The sequence below is a fragment of the Orycteropus afer genome, unplaced genomic scaffold (assembly GCF_000298275.1).
Source record: "Orycteropus afer afer isolate SDZICR_OR568_19922 unplaced genomic scaffold, OryAfe1.0 scaffold00943, whole genome shotgun sequence".
Classification (NCBI taxonomy): Eukaryota; Metazoa; Chordata; class Mammalia; order Tubulidentata; family Orycteropodidae; genus Orycteropus; species Orycteropus afer.
Window position 1 is genome coordinate 362,384 of NW_006922530.1, and position 25,112 is coordinate 387,495.

Sequence of the window (25,112 nt, forward strand, 5' to 3'; positions counted from 1 at the left end):
CTCCTAATTAAGTCACATTTTAGGTGCTGCCAGAGGGAAATGAAGGCACTGGCCTGAAGACAGTGAGACGAGGCTCAGCAGGCCCCAGCCCGGGTTCCATTCCCAGTTTTGCCACTGACTAGCTGAAGGATCCCTCTGGGACTGGCCTTCTCCATTGGTGGAATGACGGAGCTGGAGCAGACGGGAAATCCTGGGAAAGAGAACGCTCCCTCAGGTCTTCCCAGTACCCAGCCGGAGCCGCGGGGATGCTCGGAATTGCAGGCAGAAAGCAAGAGAGCCGGCACGTAACAGAGCAGAGAATGCTCTAAGGTCTCCGACGGTCCAATATGAGAAGAGGCAAGTAAGTACTAAGGAAGGACAGGAGGCAGCAATTTACAGAAGACAGGCCTCCAACACCCATGGAAAAGACAGTGTACCCAGAGCTCACGGGGAGGACTCACCTTAAATGCTATGATGAGTGAAATTAAGACGGGCTTTAAAAAGCTCAATTTGCAGTCACTCTCTTTAGAAGGTACCTGCTTCCTTAACTGTCCAGTTAGTTCTAAGCTGATTCTGAAACCGTAAGACTGCTATTACAGATTGAACTGTGTCCCCCCTACAAAGATATGTGGGGGTCCTGGCCCCAGTACCTGTGACGGTGACCCTGCTGGGAAACGGTCTTTGAAGATGTTATGAGTGAGGCTGCCATGAGGTCCTACTGGTGTTGGATGGGCCCTAGGTCTCCATGACTGGTGATGTCTTTATCAGAGAGAAGATGCACAGAGACAGGTGACAGAGAAGGTGCCATGTGACGCTGCGCAGCAAGGCAAGGACTGAGCGCTACCAGAGGCTGGGACAGAACGTGGAACAGTCCCCCTCCTGGGGCCCTCAGAAATGACCTTCGGGACTAAGGCCCTGATTTGGACTGCTAGCCTCCAGAAGTGCAAGATGATAAATTTCTTTTAAGCTACTCTGTCTGTGGTGTTTTGTGACAGCAGCCCTGGGAAACAAATCCCATTGTCAAAAGATGTTCAACTTACAAAGTATGTCAGGGCTGGTTAGAATTTTGTTTATAAAAACGGCTACATCTTCCTCACGGTCCAGGAAAAGGTCACTGTGCTGTGACCAACCAGAGAGCCACCCCACCCCTCCTGCTCACCGAGATGACCCGCAGGTTGACGTCCTCGGCCTCAAGTGGGTACGCACTGGTGCACTGCAGGAAGCAGAAGTTGGGGTTCAGGGGTTTCACTATCTGGTACACTTGCTTCATGGTGTCCATTGACTGCATCCCACTGGAGATCACCATTGGACGACCTGAGAACCCAAGACCAACACCATCTTGTTCTTTTGGGGGTCTCGAGTCTCGTTCAAACACAGCCCAACTGTCTGTCTCACTGCTTGAAGGGGCTTCACAAGCATCTCTTGAGTGCCGTGGGGGGCAGAGGTGAACTGGGCGGGTTCCCCTCCACGTCGTCACACTCCTCAAAGAAAGGTGGGTACGTCGTCTGATTTAGAGGTTGTCCAGCACGGAAGGGTAAGCTCTGGCCCAGATTCAAGAACACCAATGAGTGCGAGGCCCAGAGCTGCCACTTCCAGCTGCCTGGGGCCAAATGCTGTCCTGGGATCTCAGAGACCTCCTCCCTGGAGTGCCAAAGCTTAACAACAATAATGAGACCCCCTCCGGTCTCAGGGCTCCTGTGAGGATCCAGGGAGATCATTCATGTCGTAAAACCATTTCACAAACTAACATCCTGTCCAGACACTGGCGTCTACCTACAGAACCTGCCCCAAAGCCGCAGCTTCTGCTAAGAAACCTCAGAAGATATTGTCCTGTCTTTAGCTTCATTCCCTCCCAGTTGGCACATTAAAAAAGTGGGAGCATTTTGCTGATTTAAAAGAGGTTTCTAAAGGTTGTCTTTGTGAGACCTACCTCAAAGGGGGTCACCACCAGAAGAGTAAAAATAAAATTACAAAAATGAAACAAATACTCACCTTTTTTGGCTGTCTTTTCCAGATAAGGAAAATTGTTAGTGTCCCCAGATCCAACTTTGAAAAATGGAACATTCAGTTCATGCAGGAACTCAACTGCCATCTACAAAGATCGAAGACCATTGTTCAAAAACACTGCCCTCAGGAGAGGAGAGGGGTAACAGGCAAATGCCAGCACCCTGCCTCCTACGCAGCCCAGAGAGCCTGTCAACTGGAAAGCGCACAAAGACTTGTTATCAGTCACTTGCATTCAGGTTAGAACATTCCTTCATTCATATGCACCCATCCATTTGTCCAACAGACATGCAGGACCAGCCAGTGCTGGCCACTTGAGTCAGATACCTGGCCAGACCCTTCCTTCCCCAGGGGCCCAGAGCCCCGTGAACAAACATGAAAGGGTTATGACCTAACCTTGGCCCAGAAAAAGCAGGCAACGAGAAAGTGAACATCTCTCAAAGGCCCCACCCTTTAGTCAGAGCCAAACAATCAGGAAAAGAAGCCATTCTTGCCAAAAGTGGGAAAAACGGGGCATTTGATAGCCCAGTCCTGCCACAGTCTGACCCACAGCCAGCAGGGCTCTCAGGCCTCTAACTTCAGTGGCCACAGAAAATGGAGCCTCGGTCACTGTTTTTACCACCCACATCACTGCCTGAGGTGACCTGTCTCGGACCCTTACACGTCGTTCTCTGGGATTCACCAGGAAGGCTCAGGGGAATCCACCAACACAGCGAACGCGTGCTGAAGGAATCGGGGAGCCACAAGCAACTGAGAAGGGAAAAACCTCAGCTTGCAGACAAGTGACAAGACCCTGGAAGTGCCTCCCCCACCCTGCGTTTAAACAGAAGATGAAAGATGTGGGGGAACAGAAGTTGACAAACGTTCTCCAACTTAGAAGTTCCAGTCTCCAGTGCCGCCCGAGTCTCAGAAGCATGTGTGGGAGACCTGACGCTCTCGGCCAGTCCTTCTCATGCTTTAATGTGTACACAAGAACCTTCCAAAATGACATAGTGGCATGAAGGAGGAGGAAAACGTAGAGAGGTACAAGGGAGGCACAGACAGCAAAGATGAACCCTTCTGCACGTAGAGTGCCACGTTGTCAGTGAAGGCAAACACTGACCGATCAGGTATGTCTAGGCATGGGGCAATGTGCCCATGACCGTGTATAGGGTTGGCAGACGATGTTTCTACAAGCATATCTGTATGTGCTGTAAGAATGTCCAGGTGTAAAGTAGAGCTGACAAGGGATAAGGTTGTGGTGACTTCTCAGCCACAGCCAGCTACCCAGAGGGAGCGAGTAGTTGGACCTGTGGGCTCAAGACCATAGTTGCAGGGGACATCAAGCTCAACCGGCATAACATACTACACAAAAACATCTTTCTACATCCTACTTTGGTGAGTAGCAACTGGAGTCTTAAAAGCTTGGGAGTGGGTGTATAGTAGAGCTGACAAGGGGCAAGGTTATGGTCATTACTTGGTCACAGCCAGCTACCCAGAGGGACCGAGTAGTTGATCCTGCGGGCTTGGGACCATAGTCACAGGGGACATCAAGCTCAATTGGCATAACATACTATACAAAACATTGTTCCACCTACTACTTTGGCGAGTAGCGACTGGGACCTTAAAAGCTAGGAAGCTGCCATCTAGATGCAACAATGGGTCTCTCCTCGTCAAGAAGAAAGAAGAAAACCAAAATTAATAGAAACAATCAGTCCTAGCGACTGGTACACCATCCGATCTGCAACCTATACAACTATGAGACCAGAAGAACTAGATGGTGCCCAGCTACCATTGCCATCCACTTGGAAGGGATGTAGGAGATCCTGCATAAAGAGGGAGAACAATGTGGTACAAAACTCAAAATCATTTGGAGGCAAAAAAAAAGAAGGTGGGGACCAGGTTTGCTGGTCCAACAGAGCCTGGTGTAACCACTGAGACTATGGCCCCTAGCTGCCCTTCAGGTCTGGAATTGAACCCACAACTGTGGTTTCCAGCCAAACAAAGTACAGGCATGTGAGTTAAACATTTACCTCAAGTAGACACACGCCCTGGAGAGAACAATCATGGGAGAAGGAAGGGCTGCTTATGCACAGGGACACAGCTCAGGGGGCAGGAGTGCATGGAGGGATGGACACTGGGAGGAGGTAACTATGGGGAGGAAGCAGGAGGGGAGCTGCTGCATTGTAAATTTTGGTCAATGACATGAGACAAAGTATATGTGAACTGCTGTATGAAAAGTGAATTTACTCTGTAAATCTTCACCCAAATCCTAATTAAAAAAAAAAAAAAAGCTTGGGAGTGGCCATCTAGATGCAGCGATGGGTCTCTCCAGGCATCCCATGGAAACAATTAGTCTAAGGGACTGGTAGACCATGTGATCCTCAGCCTATATGACCATGAGACCAGAAGAACTAGATGGTGCCCAGCTACCACTGTCAGCCACTTGGAGGGCAATCGGTGCAGGAGATCCTGGATAGAGTGGGAGAACAATGTGGAACAAAACTCAAACTCATAAAAAAAAACAAACAGGTTTGCTGGCTGAGAGAGCCTGATGAGACCCCTGAGACTACAGCCCCTAGTTACCCTTCAGGTCTGGAACTGAACTCACTCTTGCGACTTCCAGCCAAACAATAGACAGGTACACAGGGTGAACATTTACATGAGGCAGATGCATTCATTGGAGCGATCAATTGTGGGAGAACAGAAAGGCAGTGTTTACACAGGGAGGCAGTTCAGGGGGCAGGAGTGCATGGGAAGGAAGGACACAGGGCAGGGGTAACTACTGGGAGGAAGTGGGAAGAGAGCTGTTACATTGTGGGGAATTGCAGTCAGTGCCATGAAACAAAATATGTATGAACTGCTGTATGGAAAATGAGTTTGCTCTGCAAACTTTCATGCAAATTACAATAAAAATTAAAAAAAGAAAGAAAGAAAGATCTCCTGAAATGAAATGCAAATGCTTGGGGTGGGGGGAGACAAGGGGCGGCAGGGTGCTGAGTCTGCAGTTCTGCTAAACTCCCCATTGACCAATGCTGCCAGTTAGTGACTCCCACTAGAGTAGCAAGGGGCCAGGCTCCCACGCGCGAAAATCATAGGACAGGGGAGTGAGGGCCAGTGGGAGACGGTCACTCTGCTGCCAGGCTCTTTAAGTCAATGCACTGCCAGGGCTTCATCCATCTTCCCCACAGGTGAGAAGCTGCTCCCATCACTGGGGCTGCACCTGCAGAAAGCCTTTCCTGTTTGCAAATATTCCAAACCCCCGGAAGGGTCGGAGTGCTGGAGCCCCGAGCAGGCGAGCGGATCAAAGGCAGCACACAACCTCACCCCTAAGAGACAGCGTCCAGTGTGGCCCGAGCGCCACTCAGCCCCACGGGCTAAACCTGTGCTGCGCCCCTGCTGGCCCCTCCTCTCTTCCTTCATTTCCTGGGTTTCTCACTATCTCCCCTTCTCCTCTTTACATGCCTCTCACACTAAGCAGCCCTAGGACGCAACTGAAAAACACCTTTTAGTACGTTCATGAGCAACACAGGCGTCCCTGGGTAGTGCTAGACTACTAACCGACAGGCTGGTTTAACCCATCCAGATGCACCTGCGGGAAGACCAGCCAGCTGACCTGCTTCCACAAGGTCACGGCCTTGCACACCTGCAGAGCAGTCCTCAGTGCTCCTCTGAAACACACGGGGTGGGGGTCAGAATCGACTCAAGGGCAACTACAGGAGACCGGGTGGGCAATATGGCCAAAGCAAAGCTGGGCAGAGGGCGAGGAGGGGCGGGGACACTGGGGCGGGGATGCCATCGCGGCGTGTGTCGGCGGGGGACAGCCACCAGTATCACAGAACCATCTGTGTGAACTGATGGATGGGAAACTAATTTGCTGTGTAAACTTTCACCTAAGACACAGCGACACGTTCACACACACAGAAGACCTGAGTCAGGGCCTGAGCGACACCAGCACTCCCCTCCTCCCGGGAGGGCACTTTCTGTTCAACGGAGAAGACAATCCAGGCCTAAGCTTTTCACCTGTAAGGCCCAGCTCCTGGGAGAGCAGCTCAGGAGGCTGACTGACAGGCGACTGACGGCCGCCACCCACAAGCGCCCTCGAGAGGCAGTGGAGGAGCTCATAGGGAGGTGAAGAGCGAGCAGGGGGCTGGGGGACAAATTAAGAAAGAACACTTCACAAAGGCCTACCCAGAGAGACTGCAAAATCTGTGCAGAATTTAATCATTTCCAAGAAAGGAAGACAGGGCAAATTTCTGCACTGAGAAGGCAAGGCTCCCCCCACCCCCGTTTTGCAGTTTTCCTGGGACCCACCGCCACCTAGTGGCCGTCTGGGAAACTGCCATTCAGATGAATCTCCCTGCAAAAGGTGTGGACTTCGGTCAGGCAGAAGATTCCATCCTGCAGTCCCCAGGTGCTGTCTCTGTGGCCCCAGACCTTCATCCGGTAGGGTGAGAGCCCAGGCGCCATGTCCCCATTGGCCTCCTTGGCTTCCCCGAGCCCCGCCCACCCTGCTGGCCAGTCCCAGGTTTATCTAGGGGTCCATAGCAGAGGGCAGCCTCCCTTCTCCCTCCCTCCCTCCCTCCCCACGGCACAGAACCTTCTCAATGTCTGAGAGGAACTCGGCCAAGGATGACCCTCCTTGGGCACCAACCTGAGTTAAGCAGGCAGCACAGGACCCCACCAACAGGCTCCTTTGGGTGGGGCCACGTCGCCACAGCTCCCTCAGGGCGGGCCTATAAACAAACCTGTTCAATGCTTTTGATCAGTGCCTCCCAGACTTACTTGACCCAGACCCCTACTTTTTAGGGTGTGGGGAACCTTATTGATTCTGAATCAATCAACCACAAGAAGTGACAATGTTGTACCCTGTGTGAATCTGATAACTGGCCATCTAAGCAAACACAGGCGTAGAGATGGGGTTTTTTAAAGTTCCTGCCTCTATTCTAGGTTTGGGACCCTGCAGGAAAGGACAAAGAAGCCTTGGTGGTGAGCTGGGCGACCTGGGGGTGCTGAAGAACTGTCTCAGAATGAGGAAATGATGAGTGGGGCAGCACGGAGCCCAGAAAGGGCTAGGCCTGCCCTCAGCCGGGGGTCCTGCCGGATGGACAGGCAGGGGCCCTGCTGGTGGGGTGGCAGGGAAGGAGGGGCACAGCAGAGGCAGGGGCCCAGACGGGCCGCCTGTGTGAGAGAAGCACGTCCTTCAGCAGCCACCTCCGGTTCCTCAGTGGAACTGTCCACGTACACCCCAGGCACCCAGCTCACGACAGCTGGGCTCCGTGCACTTCTGTGCACTCTGGCCAAGTGTCCGCCCCGACACTTCTCTTGGCCCTAACAAAATCCTGTCACACCCTAACCTCTGCTCAGCACGTGGAGAACACCCTAGAAAAGCATACCGAGTGGAGAAAATGGGCCCTCAATAAGTGTCTACTGTCAATAAGGAAGTTAGGCTTGGTAAATACTCAGAACAGCTGGCACCCGGAACCAGGGCCTAACCCACTCACACAGCCTGGCAAACAGGAAATGCTGGCTCAGCCAAGAGCCCTGGCCTGTAAAGTAAATTAATTCTTTCTGTTAAGGACCCTTAAGAATGCATCTTCCAGGAGTCCCTGGGTGGAGCGAATGATTAAGTGCTCGGCTACCAACTGAGAGGTTCACGGTTCAAATCCCCCCAGAGGGGCCTTGGAAGATCTACTTCCAAAAGATCACGGCCACGGAAAGCCTCCGGAGCATGGTTCTAGGCTGAGATACATGGGCTCACAAGGAGCCGGCATCGACGGCATCACCAGCTGGTTTTCTATGAAGAAGGCATTTTTCCCTCACGTCCTACGCCCCAGCTCAGAGGGGAACGAATAGCCTCCCCAGGACAGAGGAGGCTGCCTGCCCGTGATGTGAGGCAGAAGAAAGGTGTCAGCACTGGCCACAGCCCCCACGCGGAAGATGCATACCTCGCACTGTCCTCACGCCCACCATGTGGAAGATGCAGACCTCGCACTGTCCTTGCGCCCACTGGGGACCATCCAAGCCTCACCACAGCCCTGGGGGGCCTCCATTACCCCACGTTTACAGATGGGACAACCAAGGCTGGGAGAGGTTGTGTGCGGGGCCCAAGCCCACACAGGAAGTGCTATCACCAGAAGACAGCTCAGCGGGGCTCAAGTTGATGTCCTCATCACCAAACAGGGCTTCCTGGGGAGTCTGAGGGAAACCAACAGCGGGCTACAGACACAGAGGCAGCCCCCAATCATCAAACACCCAGATGCCTCCTTTTCATCTCCCAACTGCTCTTGGTTCTCAACCTGAAACCCCCTGGGAAGGAACAACCCAAAGAAGTGACTTCCCAGGAGACTCACAGACCCAAGGAGGTGCCCTTCTTCCTACAGAGTGCAGATCCGGAGATCAGGCGCCTGGGAACACGTGGCCTGAGCCAGGAAAGATGTCTGCGTTCCAGGTGTAAGTCACCATGAGGACACCTCTGGTTCTGCACTGACTCGGACGGACGTCAAACCTGGGAGAGCTCTTAGTGCTTGTTCCACAAAAGAGGAATCAGGGGCCCAAAGCAGGGAGGGGCTCACCAAGGTCCCACTGAGAGCGCGGAGCACAGCCAAGGCAGAGCCCTGCTGTCCTGACCCTCAGCCCTGCTCGCCTTCGAGAACAGTACTGCCTTCTGCTGAGTGCTGACTATTCTGGGCTGTACGTGACTGAGCGTGTTTGCTCCTCACCACGACTCTGCGAGAGGGGATCCAGTATCATGCCCACTTTATATCCCACGAAAGCAACGGACAAAGACCTTCAACCACCTCCAGGGGTCAGGAATGTAAGAAGTCAAATTCCAACTCAAGATCCGGCTCAGAGCACTTAGCACTGGACCCCACGGCAGGCGCGTGGACTGTACCGGTCAGAGCACTTAGCCACTGGACCCCACAGCAGGGGCAGGGGCGTGGACTGTACCGGGGTATTTGCCACAGGGCAGGGGGTGTGCCATGCAGCACGGATCTGCCCTGCAGCAGGCGTCTGCAAACGTTTTGGTCTCAAGATACCTCTGCACTCTTAAAAGTTACTGACGACTCTGAAGAGCTTTGGTTTGTGTGCCTATAGCCATGAATATTTACTGAACTCGGAATTTTTTGTTTTCGTAACATTTTTTACATGTTTTCCTTTGAGATGTTTGTGGACTCGCATGCACTAGCAGGTAACAGAGAGGAACCCCGGGTGCCCTTCACCCAGTCTCCCCCAAGGGTAAAATCTTCAAAACCATAGTCCAATGTCACGACGAGATACTGACATTGTCTGCTGTCTCACGCACAGCTCTGCCTCTGTAATCACTTACTTGGGTCTGTGTATATTTGGTTCCGTGCAGTTTTAACGCATATGCACACTCAGGCAGTCCCTGCCAGTCAAGATACTGAACCGTGCACCATCACGGAAGCCCTCATGCTACCCCTCATAAGCACGTCCCCCTCCCTCCCACCCCCGCCCTAACCTCACAACCACCAATCTGTTCTCCGTCCCTATAATCCTGTCATTGCAAGAACCTCATGTATCAACTGAATCACACACATGCAACCTTCTGAGTGGCCTCTCCTCACTCAGCGTCATTTCCTTGAGACTCATCCCAGCTGTTACATGTAGCAGTGCTTGTTGTTGTAGCTTTATTATTGCGTTCCATGGCATGGGTGGGCCAGTCCGTCTGACCACTGACCCTCTGAAGAACACCTGGGCCGTTTCCAGTTTGGGAATACTACAAAGAACGCCTCTGGACACTCATACACTCCATGCTTTGGGGTCAACATGAGTCCTCACTTCTCTTGGGATAAATTACCAACTGGCAGCCACTGGGCCATAAGGCAAGCCCACGTTGAGCTCTGTAAGGAACAGTGGGCAGCACTTCAGGTGGGTGTACCGGACGGTATGGAAGCAGCAGTCAGGACATCAGATGATGGACTGCACTGGGCAAATCTGCTGCAAAAGACCTCTTTCAAGTGCTGAGGAGCAAAGATATCTATCTCCTTGAAGAGTAAGGTGCACCTGACACAAGCCATGATATTTCCAATCACCTCATATGCATGTGAGAGCTGGAGAATGAATAAGGAAGACCGAAGAAGATTGATGCTTTTGAGTTGTGGTGTTGGCGAAGAATGCTGAAAGTACTGTGAACTGCTAAAAGAACTAACAGATCTGTCCTGGAGGAAGTTCAGCCAGAATGCTCCTTGGAAGCGAGAATGGCCAGACTTCGTCTCACCTACTTTGGTCATGTTGTCAGAAGGGACCATTCTCTGGAGAAGGATGTCATGCTTGGTAAGGTGCAGGGTCATCAAAAGAGGGGAAGGCCCTCGACAAGATGGACTGACACGGTGGCTGCAGCAATGAGCTCAGGTACAGTAGGGATCATGAGGCTGGCACAGGACCAGGCAGTGCTTGGTTCTGTTGTACGGAGGGTCGCTATGAGTCAGAGACGACTCAATGGCACCTAACAACAACAACACAGGAGGGAATGAATTGGACCCCGGTGCAGCTCGTAGAAAGGAAAGAGCAAGAAATGCCCTGCCGTTCCAGGGCAGCTGCCCTTCTCCATTCACTCCGGCAATGGACAAGTGGCCATCTTCTCCACAGCCCTGCCAGCATCGGGTATTATCACCACTTTCCTGATAGCTGTGCAGAGATAATGCACTGTGGTCCAAGATGGAGGAATTGTAAAACACAAGAACAGACAAGCAGAAAATAAAAAATAGATAAACTGCACACCAACAACACACAAAACAAGCATGTAATGAAAACAAGTGTCATTTACTGAGTATGACCTTCTTTCCATCAAAAAGTATTTGCTAAGCATGTACTAAGGGCCCCCAGGGTGCCAGGATCTGGGTTTATGGTGGTGACCATAACAGACATGGTCCTGCCCTCAAGACGTCAAACAGCAGCGTGCTTGACACGTACCATCTCACCGGCCCGAAGACTGACCTGCACGCTGGGTATTGTTAAGCCAGCCCTTAGCCCCTCACAGACAGGAAACCGGCCTCAAACATATAATATACGGCGGTCGGGAGGGTGGGCCCTGGAGTCAGACCACCTGGGTGGGAATGGAGCCCCTGCGGATCACTAGATGTTGACTCCCTCTCTGTGTCAGGTTCCTCATCTGCACAATGGGCAGAATAACTGTCCTGTCTCAAAGAGTCCCTAAGAGGATTAAATGAAGTGACATATTTGAAATACTTGGCACAGTACGCAGTATACAACGCCCCCATAAAATAGGGCTTAGGAGGGATCAGATAACACGGTATGTGACAGTGCTTCGTAAACTACAGTGTATAATTCAGAAGTTGTTAGCTGCCCATGAATGAATTCCCTCGTAGGCAGCCCGAGGCGTGCAGAGAACTGCCCCACAGCTTCTCAAGGCCACGACCTGTCGGAAGCAGACCATCGGGCCTGTGCCCCGAGTCCTCTGGGTGTGTGTGAACTGCCGACCTTTCAGCTGGTACTTGAACACGCCACTGCTTGTGCTGTCCAAGGCCTCCTTTACAATGAATCACTATCACTACTAAATGCATAAACATCAGATCTGGAGAAGCTGTGCTTAAAAAATGCCAGGAATCAGGCAATGCACGTGGTCGGCAGAACCAAAGCCAGAAACCACTGCTTCCCAGAGCCCGCGGCTCCCTGCCTCCTCTCCTGTGGTGAACCACCACCGACTGGGCTGGATTCGTGCTTCTTCTGATTCCCATGCTGGGGCTGGGACAGTGCCACAAAGAGTCAGGGGCCAAGAGAACGAACGGGGATCTGCTTCAGACAATCACACCAGAGAATCCAAGTATCCAGGAGACGTAAAAAATGGCCTCGGGATTCACTAATAATCCATGTCTGGGAAGCCAGCCTAAGCAACCCAAAACACGGGCAAAAAGATGTTCATCTCAGCGTTGTTTATAAGCACAAAAAACTGAAAGTAACTTCTGTGACCCAAAGGAGTGGACCAGTTAGGTCTATTACAGGACATCCTCCATAAGAAACACTGTTGTTAGAAAGTTCAGGCACAGACAGGTAAAGTCTACAGGGCAATGTTAGCTGAAAACAGCATGACATAGAACTCAACGTCACCAATGTGCCAACGAGGCAATAAATGTGTATGAAGAGTTCTCAGGAGAAAACATACAGGGAGAGCTGCAGGGGGATTTGGGCCTGTGTTTGTGTGTCCTTCTCCCCGTTTCCTAAACTTACACTGTTTCCTAAACAGAGTGTGACATCATTTTTACAATTAAAGATTTTTCACATTTGGAAAAAGTGTGAGTGTGTGAAAGAGCATCAAAGAGGCAGGTCAGAGTGGGTGGGACCCGAGACCTGGCACAGCTGGACTCTTCCAGGATGTCAACACGGCCAAGCCAGAGAGCGCTCCATGATCATCCTGTGTGCCACTCCCTCTGCATGGCACCACTGCCACCCCACCCACGTCACCAAGGCCACTTAGCAAGGGGCAGACTGCTGTCAGAATTGTGGCTTCCCAGCTCCTAGTCCAGACCTCTTTCCACTGGGACAAAGCCAGCCCAGCTAGGGACCCCACCAGCCTGAGTGACTCTGGACCTCCAGGGTGGCTGCCCATTCCCGCTGCAGAAGCAACTCATCCCTTCCTCACAAGCTCCCAGCTCCCTGGCCTCCCAGTTCATTTGGCACAGAACGGTGAGCAAGGGCTAGGGCTGGCTCCAAGGCAAAAGCCACCAGGCCACCTGCCGTCCCCTGGGTCCACTCGAGTGGCAGGCCACCGAAACAGCAGCAGTAGCAGGCTCACCTCATCCATGCCCGAGGCAGTGAAGAAGATGCCCACCTCCTGGGCATATCTCTGCAGCTCCCAGTACTGGGCATGGCTGAACTCCAGGTACCGTTTGTGCTCACCATAGGTCCTCCCCCAGGAATGCGCTGAAGTGTACGGCCGCTCCAAGGCTCGCCGATTAAACTTGTGCTCCAGCTCGCTCTTCTGGAACTTGGCACAGTCGGCTCCACACTCCTGAAACACACATGAGGGCTCCTTCAGTGACCTGGGTCTCAGAGCAAAGAGCAACATGGGGGTGACTGCCAGCGCAACACTTCCTTCCCAAACAATGTGTAACGACAGAGGTGAGGCCCTCAGAGAAGAGGGGCAGGGCATAAGAGAGTCCAGAAGGAAAAATAAGGCTACTTGGGAATGGGGCTCCTCTCTCTTTTTTCCTCTTAAAATGGAAAAAAATAAAAATAAGGTACTTTTTGCTGTTGTTTTGTACTGTAATACTAAAAAATTATGAATCAAAGAGTTAAGAGAAATACTAAAACTATGTTGTTGTTATGTGCCGTCGAGTCAGCCCTGACTCATAGCGACCCCTCCTTCGGTTTCCGAGGCAGTATCACTACGGAAGTAGGATTGCCCAACCTTCCTTCCGAGGAGTGGCTGTGGGTTTGAACCGCCAGCCTTCTGGTTAGCAGTCAAGTGCCTTAGCCACTATGCTACCAGAGCTCCCATTAAAACTATATAGCTCTACCATAACAAGAACAGATATATGCACGCCGATGTTCATCGCAGCACTATTTACAATAGCCAAAACTTGGAAACAACCTAGATGTCCAACAACTGAGGAATGAATAACCAAACTTTGGTACATTCACACAATGGAATACTATGCAACGCTAAAGAATAATGTAGAATCTGCAAAACACCGCATAACGTGGATGAACTTGGAGGACATTATGCTGAGCGAAATAAGTCAGTCACAAAAGGACAAATATTGTATCAGTCCATTATTGTGAAAGTTAAGGAAAGGTTTATATATTGGAGGACATTTTCTTTGTTGGTTACCAGGGGTGGAAAGGGGAGGGAATGCTGTTAGATAGATAGAGATAAATATTGATTTGGGTGAAGAGGAGGGCGGTGTGCCAAGTGTGAGTGACCAGTGTGGCAGCATTGAGGATGAGAAAGACAGAGAGAGTTACATGGGCAGTACAAACAACAAATATGAACCCCTTTGTAAATACAGTACTGAGTTGTCAATGAAAGCAAGCATGGGTATAGGGACGGATGGATGGGTGAACAAGCTAAACAATTGTGTATGTCTAGGTGGAGAGTGTATCCAGGATCGTATACAGGGTTGGCAGACAATGGGCCTCTCGAAGAGTATGAAGGGATGGACACTGGGAGGAGGTAACTATGGGGAGGAAGTGGGAGGGGAGCTGCTGCATTGTAAATTTTGGTCAATGACATGAGACAAGGTATATGTGAACTGCTGTATGAAAAGTGAATTTACTCTGTAAATCTTCACCCAAATCCTAATAAAAAAAATAAAAAACTATATAGCTCTATAAAACAAGCACTGGACCAGAACTTAAAGTCAGATGTTGGCTTCAATTCGAACTCACCATGTCATCTCAGGTAAGTCACTTCCTGTCTCTAGACTCAGTCTGTCCACTTACACAAGCAGCAGTGCAGCCTAGCTCCAGTCCGTGGACTGTTCTGAGCCGCCCGTAAGAGGCAGGGAGACAAAGGGACTGGGCCCTGTGCCCCTTGCTCCGAATTTAACAGCAACTCTCCTGTTAAAAACCTATCGACGCCCCACCCAGGTGATGTCCGGGATCCCTGGGTGGCACAAACGGTCAGCACCCTCGGCTGCTCACTGAGAGGCTGAAGTTCAAGTCCACCCGAGGCCCCCCGGGAGGAAGCCCTGGCAACCAGCCTGCCAACCAATCAGCTGTGGAGAAGCCCACGGGGCAGAACCCCCTCTGACGCACATGGGCTCCCCTGAGTCGGGGTGCCCTGACAAAGCTGGTATTGTGTTTGGGGTCTCTACTGAACACAGCATCTGACTAGAAAGCTAATGCGGGGTTATCTCCTGACAGTCAGCCTCTGTCAGGCAGTGAATTGCTTGGGACGGCCAAGCAGCCAGTGTTTGTAAGCCCCCAAACGATGGGGTGGGACTCAGCAAATGTGAGGTGCCCGTGGTCCCCCAAGGGGATTGGACAGCTTGTTAAAAATGTAAATAAGGGCCACGCCACCCTGGAGGGGTGAGACCATGAAGTCGGTGTGCAGAACGTAACGTGGGGATTGGTCGGCTCTGCCAGCCGCTGGACTTGGAACGAGCCGTCCCCGAGGCAGAGAGTGGGGACCCGACTACCACCAAGAAGAGATGGGGGTGGGCCCTGTGCTGGGGACCTCCTCCACCCAAAAGAAAGCAAGAGCTGTAACACCGGAGAAACGGCGAGAAGCGGTGGCAGCAAACCGGGAGGCCGGCACAAGACAGCGCACTGGCTTCCAGACCCATGGAGCAAGAAAGCCGACTGCCTCCGGGCAGAGGCCTCTCTGGCAGGGTGGGTCCCCGGGCATGGATGGAACTAAGTCGGCCGACCCACAGGGCTGGAGCCAAGCCCCTTTCAGCCAGGCTACTGGCGGAGTGGGGGCCTCTGGGCAGTTACCAGTAGAGCTAAGGGCTGTGTAACACTTGCCCGAGCAGGCCAGAGAGCAACGGGCCATGGGGCCCACAGGCCAAGGGCCAGAGAGAGACCTGCCTGCTCATATTGCTGAGAAAAGACTGTCCTGGCCAAAGAACTGGACCTAAGTCATTTCTGATCCTGAATTGTAACCTGTTATCTTCCCTAAGAAACCCCACAATCATGAGTGTTGCCTGGAAGTTTTGTGTGGCCATTATTATTGAATCCAGCAGAGAAGTACTGAGGGAGGGACAGCTGGTGTCAGAACTGGCAAAAAACTTGGAGGGTACAGGGATGTCTGACCTCCACCTCAGAGCAACCAGCCTGGATTGTTGATCTTGGTCCTCCTCCTGCCTTGGGAAGTGAGAAGAGATCAGCCTGTCTCCCCCCACGCCATCTTTACAGTCACCAATGTCCCAAAACTTTTTCAAAGAAACAGTTTCTCAATAGAAAGATCAAGAAAACTCTCCCCCTTTGCACATACAGTACTGCATTGTCAGAGACAGCAAACATTGATCTACAGGTGGATAGAAGGGTGGACAGTCTGAACTATTACATCTGTCTACACAGGGGGCAATGTGTCCATGACTATGTATACAGTTGGCAGACAATGTTTCTACAAGTGTATTGGTATGATCTGTAAGAATTCCCAGGTATATAGTAGAGCTGACAAGGAACAAGGTTGTAGTCACTTCTTGGCCACAACCAGCTACCCAGAGGGAGTGAGTAGTTGGACGTGTGGGCTTGGGACCATGGTCACAGGGGACATCAAGCTCAAAAGGCATAACATACTACACAAAACATTGTTCCACCTCCTACTTTGGTGAGTAGTGACTAGGATCTTAAAAGCTAGCAAGCTGCCATCTAGATGCAACAATGGGTCTCTCCTTGTCCAGAGCAAAGAAGAATGAAGAAAATGAAAGACATATGGAAACAACTATTCCAAGGGACTGGTACACCATGCGATCCTCAGCCTATACGACTGTGAGACCAGAAGAACTAGATGGTGCCCGGCTACCACTGTCAACCACTCGGAGGGCTATCTATGTAGGAGATCCTGGGTAGAGTGGGAGAACAATTTGGAACAAAACTCAAAATAAAAAAAAAACCGATCAGGCTTGCTGGTCTGATAAAGCCTGGTGGAACCCCTGAGACTATGGCCCCTAGCTGCCCTTCAGGTCTGGAATTGAACCCACTCCTGCAGTTTCCAGACAAACAAAAGATAAACATATGAGTTGAACATTTACATTAGGCAGATGCACTCCTTGGAGAGATCAGTCATGGAGAATAGAAGGGCTGCTTATGCACAGGGAGACAGCTCAGGGGGGCAGGAGTGAATGGGAGGGAAGGACACAGGGAAGAGGTAGCTATGGGGAGGAAGTGGGAGGGGAGCTGTTGCACTGTGGGAGATTACAGTCAATGCCATGAGACAAAGTGTGTGTGAACTGCTGTATGGAAAATGAAATTGCTCTGTAAAGGTTCACCCAAATCACAATAAAAATAAAAATAAAAAATTCTACTGCTCCAAATAAAAAGTCTAAAACATGCACTATCATAAAGCCAGGAGAACTGAGGTCCACAGAGGAAAACTCACCTGCCCCAAGACATGGTGGTAAATGCTAGCCTGGCTCCTGTGGTGCACTGTCCTTTCTCCGAGTCCCACCCTCTTCCTCCCCCACCCCCCAGAGAGAGTCACGTGCCGCACTAACACGGGCTGGCAACAGTAAGAGAGACAGACATACCAGACCTTGCCAGGGCTTTAACTGTGTCCAGGTACTTTTCACAGCTTCACACTCAAAGAGGTCACACCTTGGAAAAACAGGATGTTTCCCAAATAAAGGGTAGGAATTGCTCCCTAGCTAACAATGCTAGAGCACAGAGGGTTGAGCCTGTGGCTGTGAGCCGAGGCTTTAAACCCACCATTTACTAGCTGTGTGTCTTTGCAAGTCACTTCCCCTCTCTGAACCTATAAGATAAAATCAAAGGCATCTATCTCATTGGGTTATTGTAAATATTGAAGGAGATTGTGCATTTAAAGCACTTAGCCCAGTATGTGATAAGATACTCAGTACATGCAAAATAACAAACTCACTGCCATCAAGTCGGTTCAAGGAGCGGCTGGTAGGTCTGAACCGCCAACCTTCTGGTTAGCAGTCAAATGCCTTAAGCACTGTGCCACCAGAGCTCCATATTATATGTTAGCAACTGTTATTTTTATTATTCAATAGTTAGGCTTCCATAAAAACAGCCTGAAAAGAATACCATCCAACGTACTCACATGATAGGAAACCAGGTGATGAGCCTGGGGGGAGGGAAGACACGAAGATAGAGTGAGCTATTTCTCAACCAAGGAATCACAGCTCAGACCTAATGTCGGGGGCGGTGTCACAACGGAGAACAGGAGTCCCTCCCTGCAGAGGACTCGGAGTGTAACAGACAAGCCTGAGCAGGGAAAGGCACTGCAAGGCGACGGGACAGTCGCAGGGGCCCCTCCAGCTGGGGGAGAGGAAACGCTTCCAGACAGCAGATCTGAACATGAGTGCAAGGGAGCTCTGGTAGCATGGTGCCTAAGGCACTTGACTGCTAACCAGAAGGTTGGTGGTTCAAACCTACCAGCTACTCCAAGGAAGGAAGGTTGGGCAACCTACTTCCGTAGTGATACTGCCTCGGAAACCCAAGAAGGGGTCGCTTCCAGGGAGCAGATCTGAACATGAGTGGGAACCTGCTAAGACAAGGGGCAGGAACCCTCATAAACTTCCTGTCACTAACAGCTAGCACTGACTGAGTCCCGTGCACCACGCAGGAGCTCTCCTGGGTAAAGCATTTGGCTGCTAACCAAAAGTCGGTGGTTTGAACCCAGCAGCCGCTCTACAAGAGAAAGATGAGGCAGTCTGCTTCCATAAAGATGTACAGCCTTGGAAACCCTAAGGGGCAGTTCTACTCTGTCCTGTCTCTTTGAGTTAGAATTGACTCGATGGCAGTGAGTATGGTTTGGTTTTGGTATGTGCCAAGCTGGTCCCTGGGAGGCAAAACCCACCCAGCAGCACGCAAAAGAAAAGCCTGGTGATCAGCTTCTGTAGCGATTACAGCCAAGAAAACTCTATGCATCACGTGGGGTCACCATGAGGCAGAAGCGACTGGATGGCGGCAGCTGATGTACCAAGCACTGTGCTAAGAAGTTAACGTGAGTGATTCATTTGATCCTCACAGCAGTTCTGAGGCTTGTTATTATCAACCTCAGTTTTCAGACATTCACACAGCTGATAAAAGAACCCAGAGTCCCAGCTTTTAACCACTGGTGGCACAGTGGCTAAGGCATTCATTCAGCTGCTAACCAAAAGGTCTACCGCAACTGAACCCACCAGCTGCTCTGCAGCAGATGATGAGATAGTTTGCTTCTGTAGAGATTGACAGCTTCAGAAAGCCTGTGGGGCAGTTCCACTCTGTCCTCTAGGGGCGCTGTGAGTCAGAGTGAACTCGTCCACAGTGGTCTTGGTTTGGGCTTTGCTCCTGTAAAGATTGACAGCCTTGGAAACCCTGTGGGGCAGTTCTACTCCGTCCTCTAGGGGCGCTGTAGGTCAGAATCATTGAATGCCAGTGAGTTTAGGGGTTTTTTGATATGAAAACACAAGAAAGGCAGGTGAAACTCCACAACTTCTAGGAACTCAAGTAACTGAATATCCCTGAAGAGTTTCAAGAGATAAGATATAATAAGAAGGATGGGCCAGATCAGTAAGGTCGTAGACGGAAGTTTAAGGTTTCGATTCCACACGCGGGCTGCGGGGAGCCACTGAAGGTGTCAGGCAGGGGTGTGACCTGATCAAATCCCTGGGTGAGAAGGATGATTCTGGCACCAGAAAGCGGGCGACAGAGGTCGGGGTGGAAGGCGACTGGAGTGCAGACGCGTCAGAGGGGCTGCAGAGGGATGGAAAACACAAGCTCTTCAAAGATTGAGAGGAGACTGGCGAGCAGAATGGCAGGCCGGATACCGGGGAACAGCAGAGGAAGGCGGTCCGCTCCCGCCAGCCCCGCCCCCGGCCCCGCCCCCCGGCCCCGCCCCGGCCGGCGCCCCTCTGCTCCCGCGAGCCCCTCACCTTTGCAGTGCGGATCATGCGCTTGGCCACGTCCAGATCGCCCTGGTGGTTCTGGCCGATCTCGGCAATGATGAAGCACGGGTGCTGCCCGCCCACCCAGCGCCCAGGACATAGCTCCAGCTCCAGCGGCATGGCGACAGCTTGCGCTGTGGTGCCTCACGGCCCGCTTCTGCCCGGCCGCCGCCGCCTCAGGTCCGTTTGGTTGGCAGCCCCGCGGGGCCCACCGCCGACCCTGCCACGTCAGCCCGTGGCCGGTGCGCAGCCAATCCCCTGGCCCCGCCTCCCTCCCAACAGCCAATCGGGGATGGGGGCGGGGCCGACCGCGGGAATGGCGTCCGGATGCAGGCGCCGGTGGACTCTGCAGAGCGCTGGGCTCCGGGTGGGACGAATGATCACCTGTCTCCGTGGGGTCCCTGCCAGAACCCGTGAAACAGTCCCTCAAAGAGACAGACGACTACCCTTGCAGGTTCAGTCTACTTCCAGCTCAAAACCTGGAACTAAGGCCGCTCACGGGGGTCACTTTTCAGCCAAATAATCAATTGGCCTATAAAATAAGCAGTAACACTAGTAAGGAATGTGCTCCTTAGAACAATCAACTGTCCGAGACCAAATGGACAGTTTGTGCCCAAAAGCAAAGATGAGAAGTCGAGGACGGGCAGGGAAGCGAGGGATGGAAGCGGAAGGCGGGCGGCCGTGGGGAGTGCTGACGCGTCGCCGGGATAGCATGCAACGTCCCGGAAGAACTTGTGTGGGTTTTCGGGTGGGAGACTAATTTGCTGTGTAAACTTTCATCTAAGACAATATAACGTGTTGAAGCAAACAAACACTAGATTGGTGTGGTGGTTCAGTTTGTGTGTCAACTTGGCTGGGCCTGGTTGAGTGGCTGGGCAGCTAGATGTAGTATTCCCCATGATGAGACTGGTAATCAACTCCATGGTGGGATCTACTGTGAGCAGCTGAGTAGCTGCCTTAGGGATGTGATCTGCTTCCTGTATATAAGGAGAAGCCTTGGGAATGGTCTCTAGCGTGTGGCACACTTGGACCCTGCATGTGTAGCCGTGTTGTTGGTCAGAGCCTGCCATGCTCTGCCTGCCTTGGGACTTACAACGGAGTTGAATTAATGGCCTGCCGTGTGGTTTGGTAACATCAGGACTGCGCCATTTTATTTGTCAACCTTGGCCTTGTCAGCCTCAGTAGCCACTAGCTGCCTGAGTGAAGAGATGCCTCTAGCTTCAATGGCGGGAAACAAGAGGCAGAGCTGAAGCCCTAACCCAGCCCCTAGAGCCTGGCACTTTGCACTCGGACTTAAAGCCTCCAAACTGTAAGAGAATAAACTCCTGTTTGTTAAGTCTGTCCCATTTGCAGTGTTTCTGTTAGAGGAACCAAAATAGTTGGATTTCAGACAAAGATGAGAAATAAGAGCCAGTTTGAAGGAACAAAAGAACACTGACTTCCAGCTCAGCTTTCTAGAACTGATGAGCAAAGTAACAAGATAGCAAAGGAGAGGAGGTGTGAGGTGAGAGGAGGTGGTTTCAGATCCTATCAATCTATGGGTGAAGCTGCCCACCAAGCAGGAGAGGCTGGTCTAAGCTCAAGATGGGGGAGATGGTAGGAGAGATGGGGAACCATTCCAAGTGAGTAGGTTGAGGACAGGCTACGCGAAACAGCGAGCTTTGTGCGGCTGCCAGGGAGGAATGGAGAAGAGAGAAGCAGACGGCAGAACCAGCGTTGTGTGGTGAGGGGGGGAGACCCATAGGGTCAAAAGCCCAGAACCGCCCAGGGCAATAAGGAATGATGTCAGTGGATGTGGGGCTCAGAAGGCCACTGGAGAGAGAGTTAGTGGCAAAGGGGAGTGTGGTGCAGAAGCAACTTGGTTGTTCAAGCAGGCGGAAAACGGACCCTAGGCTGGAGGAGTGTTCTAGAATGGAGATTTTGGAGGGGTGAATGTTAGGAGGCCAGGAGGAAGTGACCAAAGAACAGAGGGAGATGGAAGCAGGTTTCATTCCTCTGTGGAGTGAGGGTATGCTCGACGCATGCGCATGTGCCTCTAATTTAAATGGCCTTTCACACACCTGGTGAGGCTGAGCACAGAGACAGTGAAATGCAGCACACCAGCAGGCTAAAGAAAACCGTGACGGTGTTGCGTCATCTTTGAGTAAACAGAAATTAAAAGGAAATCCCACCTATAAATACAACTGTCCCATGCAAGCAAGTGAGACTCATTTGTGATTAAATAAAAACTTTGAGTAAATGACAGTCTGTCTTACTGCCAGTAACAAGCCAGTGACGTCGAGTCGGCTCCCACTCACGGTGACCTGTTTGTGTCAGAGCAGAACCCTTCTCCACGGGGTTTACAAAGGCTCATTTCTCCGAAGTAAATTGCCAGGATGTTCAAGGCCCCTTGTGTGGACTGGAACCTCTCACCTTTCTGTTAGCAGCTGCGTGTGAATGATTTGTGTGCCCAGGGACTCCACAGTCAGGAAGAAAAGGTGCCCTTTTTATTCCTGTTGGGGTTTCTGAAGTCAGTTTCCGGGACTTTCTGTTGCCTTTTCCACTTGGGTAGTGAATCAGTGTTTACTCTGTGAAAGGATGGGGGCATGTGGGGAAGTGTTTAAGAACAAATTAAAAGCAATGAGTAATTAGTTTGTTATTGGCAAGAGAGAACAAGGAAGAACTTAGTTTTGGAGAAACTAGGGTACCCAGTTTGGTAGCATAGTGCCTAAGGTACTCGACTGCTAACCAGAAGGCTGGCAGTTCAAACCCACCAGCCACTCCTCGGAAGGAAGATGGGGCAATCTACTTCCGTGGTGATACTGCTTTGGAAACCCAAGGAGGGGTCGCTATGAATCGGGTCCTACTTGACGTCACATAACAACAACAATAACAACAGGGTACCCAGAGGGCTGGGCTGTGGGAGCGGAGGTGGAAGATGGGGTCAGGGTCTCAGACAGGGACCCTGGGATCTCAGGCCCCAGTGGCCGTTCCAGGTGCCCTCAGCTGCTCCAGAGGTTGGTTCCTGCAAGTCTTCATCCAACCTACAACTCCTGCCTGGTTTTCCACTCTTTGCTCCAACCACACTGAACTATTCTAAGTTACCTTAAAGGATTGTGTCCTCTCACTCCAGCCCTTGGCACAGGCTATTTCCTCTGTCTGCATAATTCCCACTCGTCCACCCCCATCATACTGAGCCTTGCCTCCTTTTGTGGGTCCTTCCTCTCAGACCCGTCTCTACTCTCCCCAACAACTTTCTCAGGACTCTTTTTTTTGCCCACATACCACCTTTTGGCTCTTGTTTATCGATCACTGTGAGCTCCTTTGGATCAGAAACCATCTGGCACATCTACTTCATGCAAAGCCCTGCGGATACAACAGTGAACAAGACAGACCAGGTCTCAGTCCTCATGTTTCTTCCAGCCTTGTTCCTACAGGACCAAGAGTTCCTTGTGCATAGAGTCTGGGTTGTTTCCTACCAAAGAGAACACTTCTTAAAAACCAGGAAACACTGACAAACATTTTCTGAATGTGCAAGTATGGAAAAAGAAAGAAAGATGACAGCAAAGAGCTATGCATAACGGACTCTCTCTGTCCACTCCTCTGTGGGGCCTGAAGGTTTCTCTTGGGCCCAGGCCACACTCAGTCTCTTGGGTGATCATGAATGACTACTCCATGACTCGCCCTGAAGTCAGCATTCTGGCAAGTGCCTCCAAGGAAGAAGTAAAGTATTGAGCCACTCAAGCTTCCCAGCCCTAGTTGTCAAGGAGCTGCCCTGGTATCAAGTGGCCAAGGAGTTTGAGTCTCTCAAGTTTCTCGGTGGTTCCATTTATAGGCACCCTGACTGGTCACACCCACACCCACACCTACTTCCTGCTTCCTCACCCTTGGTCCTCGTCCCTGTAATGTGTACAGTTTTGATATGGAGCTTGAAGACCCCCCAAAAGGTTTGTAATGCTTGACCATAGTGAGAAAAAGCTAGGTTAAGGTCTGGTTCCCCTTTCGCCTAGTTGTGTGTTGTAATAACTGGTACAGTGTATGCCTAAGAAAGACAGGAGGAAATGCTCCGTGGCACACGTTATGCGATTGAAGTTCAAGGTGGGGGTCCTGGTATGTCTTGTAATCACCTTGTGACGCTGACTGTGGGTCATGTGATCAGGAGTCAACCCAAGACACCAAATAGCCAGGTAATTAAGGCCCTAGAACCAATCCTGTAACCTTTTTAAACTCGTAGGTATACACGTATCCCAGTCATGGTCCCTTCCCTGCTCTGTTTTCCCACCTTTGACAATGATTAATGAACAGCCAGTCAGAATCGTTCTCAACCTCACTTCCTTCTAGAACAGTCTCACTGGGATTCAGTGGATTCTGCTAGTCTCTTGTACCTGGTGCTTTCTGGCAGGTCTCTCATTCAAATGGTTGTCTTTATTTTGTTTTCATAAAAATCTCTTTTGATAAAATTTAAGTCTAGGGTCTTTTTCCCTTACAGTTTTTCTGTTGTCCCTAAATCAGGAGCCCACTATCCCTCCCTGGGGAGATGTGGGAGGTGAACATTAACTCATACGCTGAAGGATTTTGACCTGTGACACACACCTTACCTCCACTTTCATGTTCTGTCTCACTCATACACTCAACGAGAACTTCCACGCCAGGCCCTGGGAACAGAATGGTCCTTTTCCTGTAAACCGTGGTTTACAATCAATGTAGTTTTCAATAAAGAAGTAAATAATATTCACACATGAATATATTGTTATAAATTTCAATAATTAGTGTAATGAAGGAAGCAAATTGCTGTGCAAGGACTATAGTGGGACTGTCTTAAGATGGGTGGTCAAGAAGTGTCTGAAGGGTGCATGTTTAAATTGAGACTCCCACCCCAAATTCCTTCCAGATGATAATTTCTTCCCCTGCTGGGTCTCCACCAAACCCACTGCCATCTCATCGATTCCAACTCATAGTGACCCCCATTGGGTTTCCAAGGCTGTAAATCTTTATGGAAGTGGGTTGCCCCATCTTCCTCCCGTGGAGCAGCTGGTTTCAAACTGCTAACCTGGTTAGCAGTCAGATGTCTTAGGCACTGTACCACCAGTCCTTCGGGTCTTCACAGGATGCTGGAAAAGTACAGTGTTCTGAAAAAAGTGCAGCCTTTGGAATAAGTCGAGAATAAGTTCAATCCCCAGTTCTGTCTCTCCTGCTGAGGAACTTGTCAACTTCCTCCTCTGCGAAATGGGGACAATCACCACCAGAGGGCAGTAGTGAGGAGCCCATAAGGAGACGTGTGAGGCTGGCAGTGGTCCAGACCTGCCAGGGTTCTGGTCCTGCCCTGACACTGAGGGAGGGGTCTCATTCCCGCGCCAGCTCCTATGCCAGTTTCCACTGCCTGAAGTTAACCTGGGCCCTCCCTGACGTCAGGCCTCCTCCAAACCCAAACCCATCGCCATCCAGTCAGTTCTGACTCATGGCAACATCGTATCTTACAGAGTAGAACCTCTCCACAGGGTTTTCTTGGTGGTAATCTTTACAGAAGGAAATCGCCAGCCATTCTTTTGAGCACCACTGGCTGGATTTGACAGGATATCCATTAGGTTAACAGCCCATTGCAAAACACATAAGCCACTCCGTGACCTC

General features: G+C 51.1%; 1 protein-coding gene across 1 annotated transcript in view; it reads right to left on the minus strand.

Moving 5' to 3' along the window:
- Positions 1–19,625, minus strand: part of NANS (N-acetylneuraminate synthase) — a 23,708-nt gene extending 4,083 nt beyond the window's left edge. The window contains exons 1-4 of the mRNA XM_007958351.2: positions 19,494–19,625; positions 12,740–12,955; positions 1,972–2,071; positions 1,139–1,293 (exon numbers count right to left, since the gene is read on the minus strand). Coding sequence (XP_007956542.1) covers positions 1,139–1,293; positions 1,972–2,071; positions 12,740–12,955; positions 19,494–19,625 — 603 coding nt within the window. The remainder of the gene's footprint in view (positions 1–1,138; positions 1,294–1,971; positions 2,072–12,739; positions 12,956–19,493) is intronic.
- Between the last annotated feature and the right edge of the window lie 5,487 nt (positions 19,626–25,112).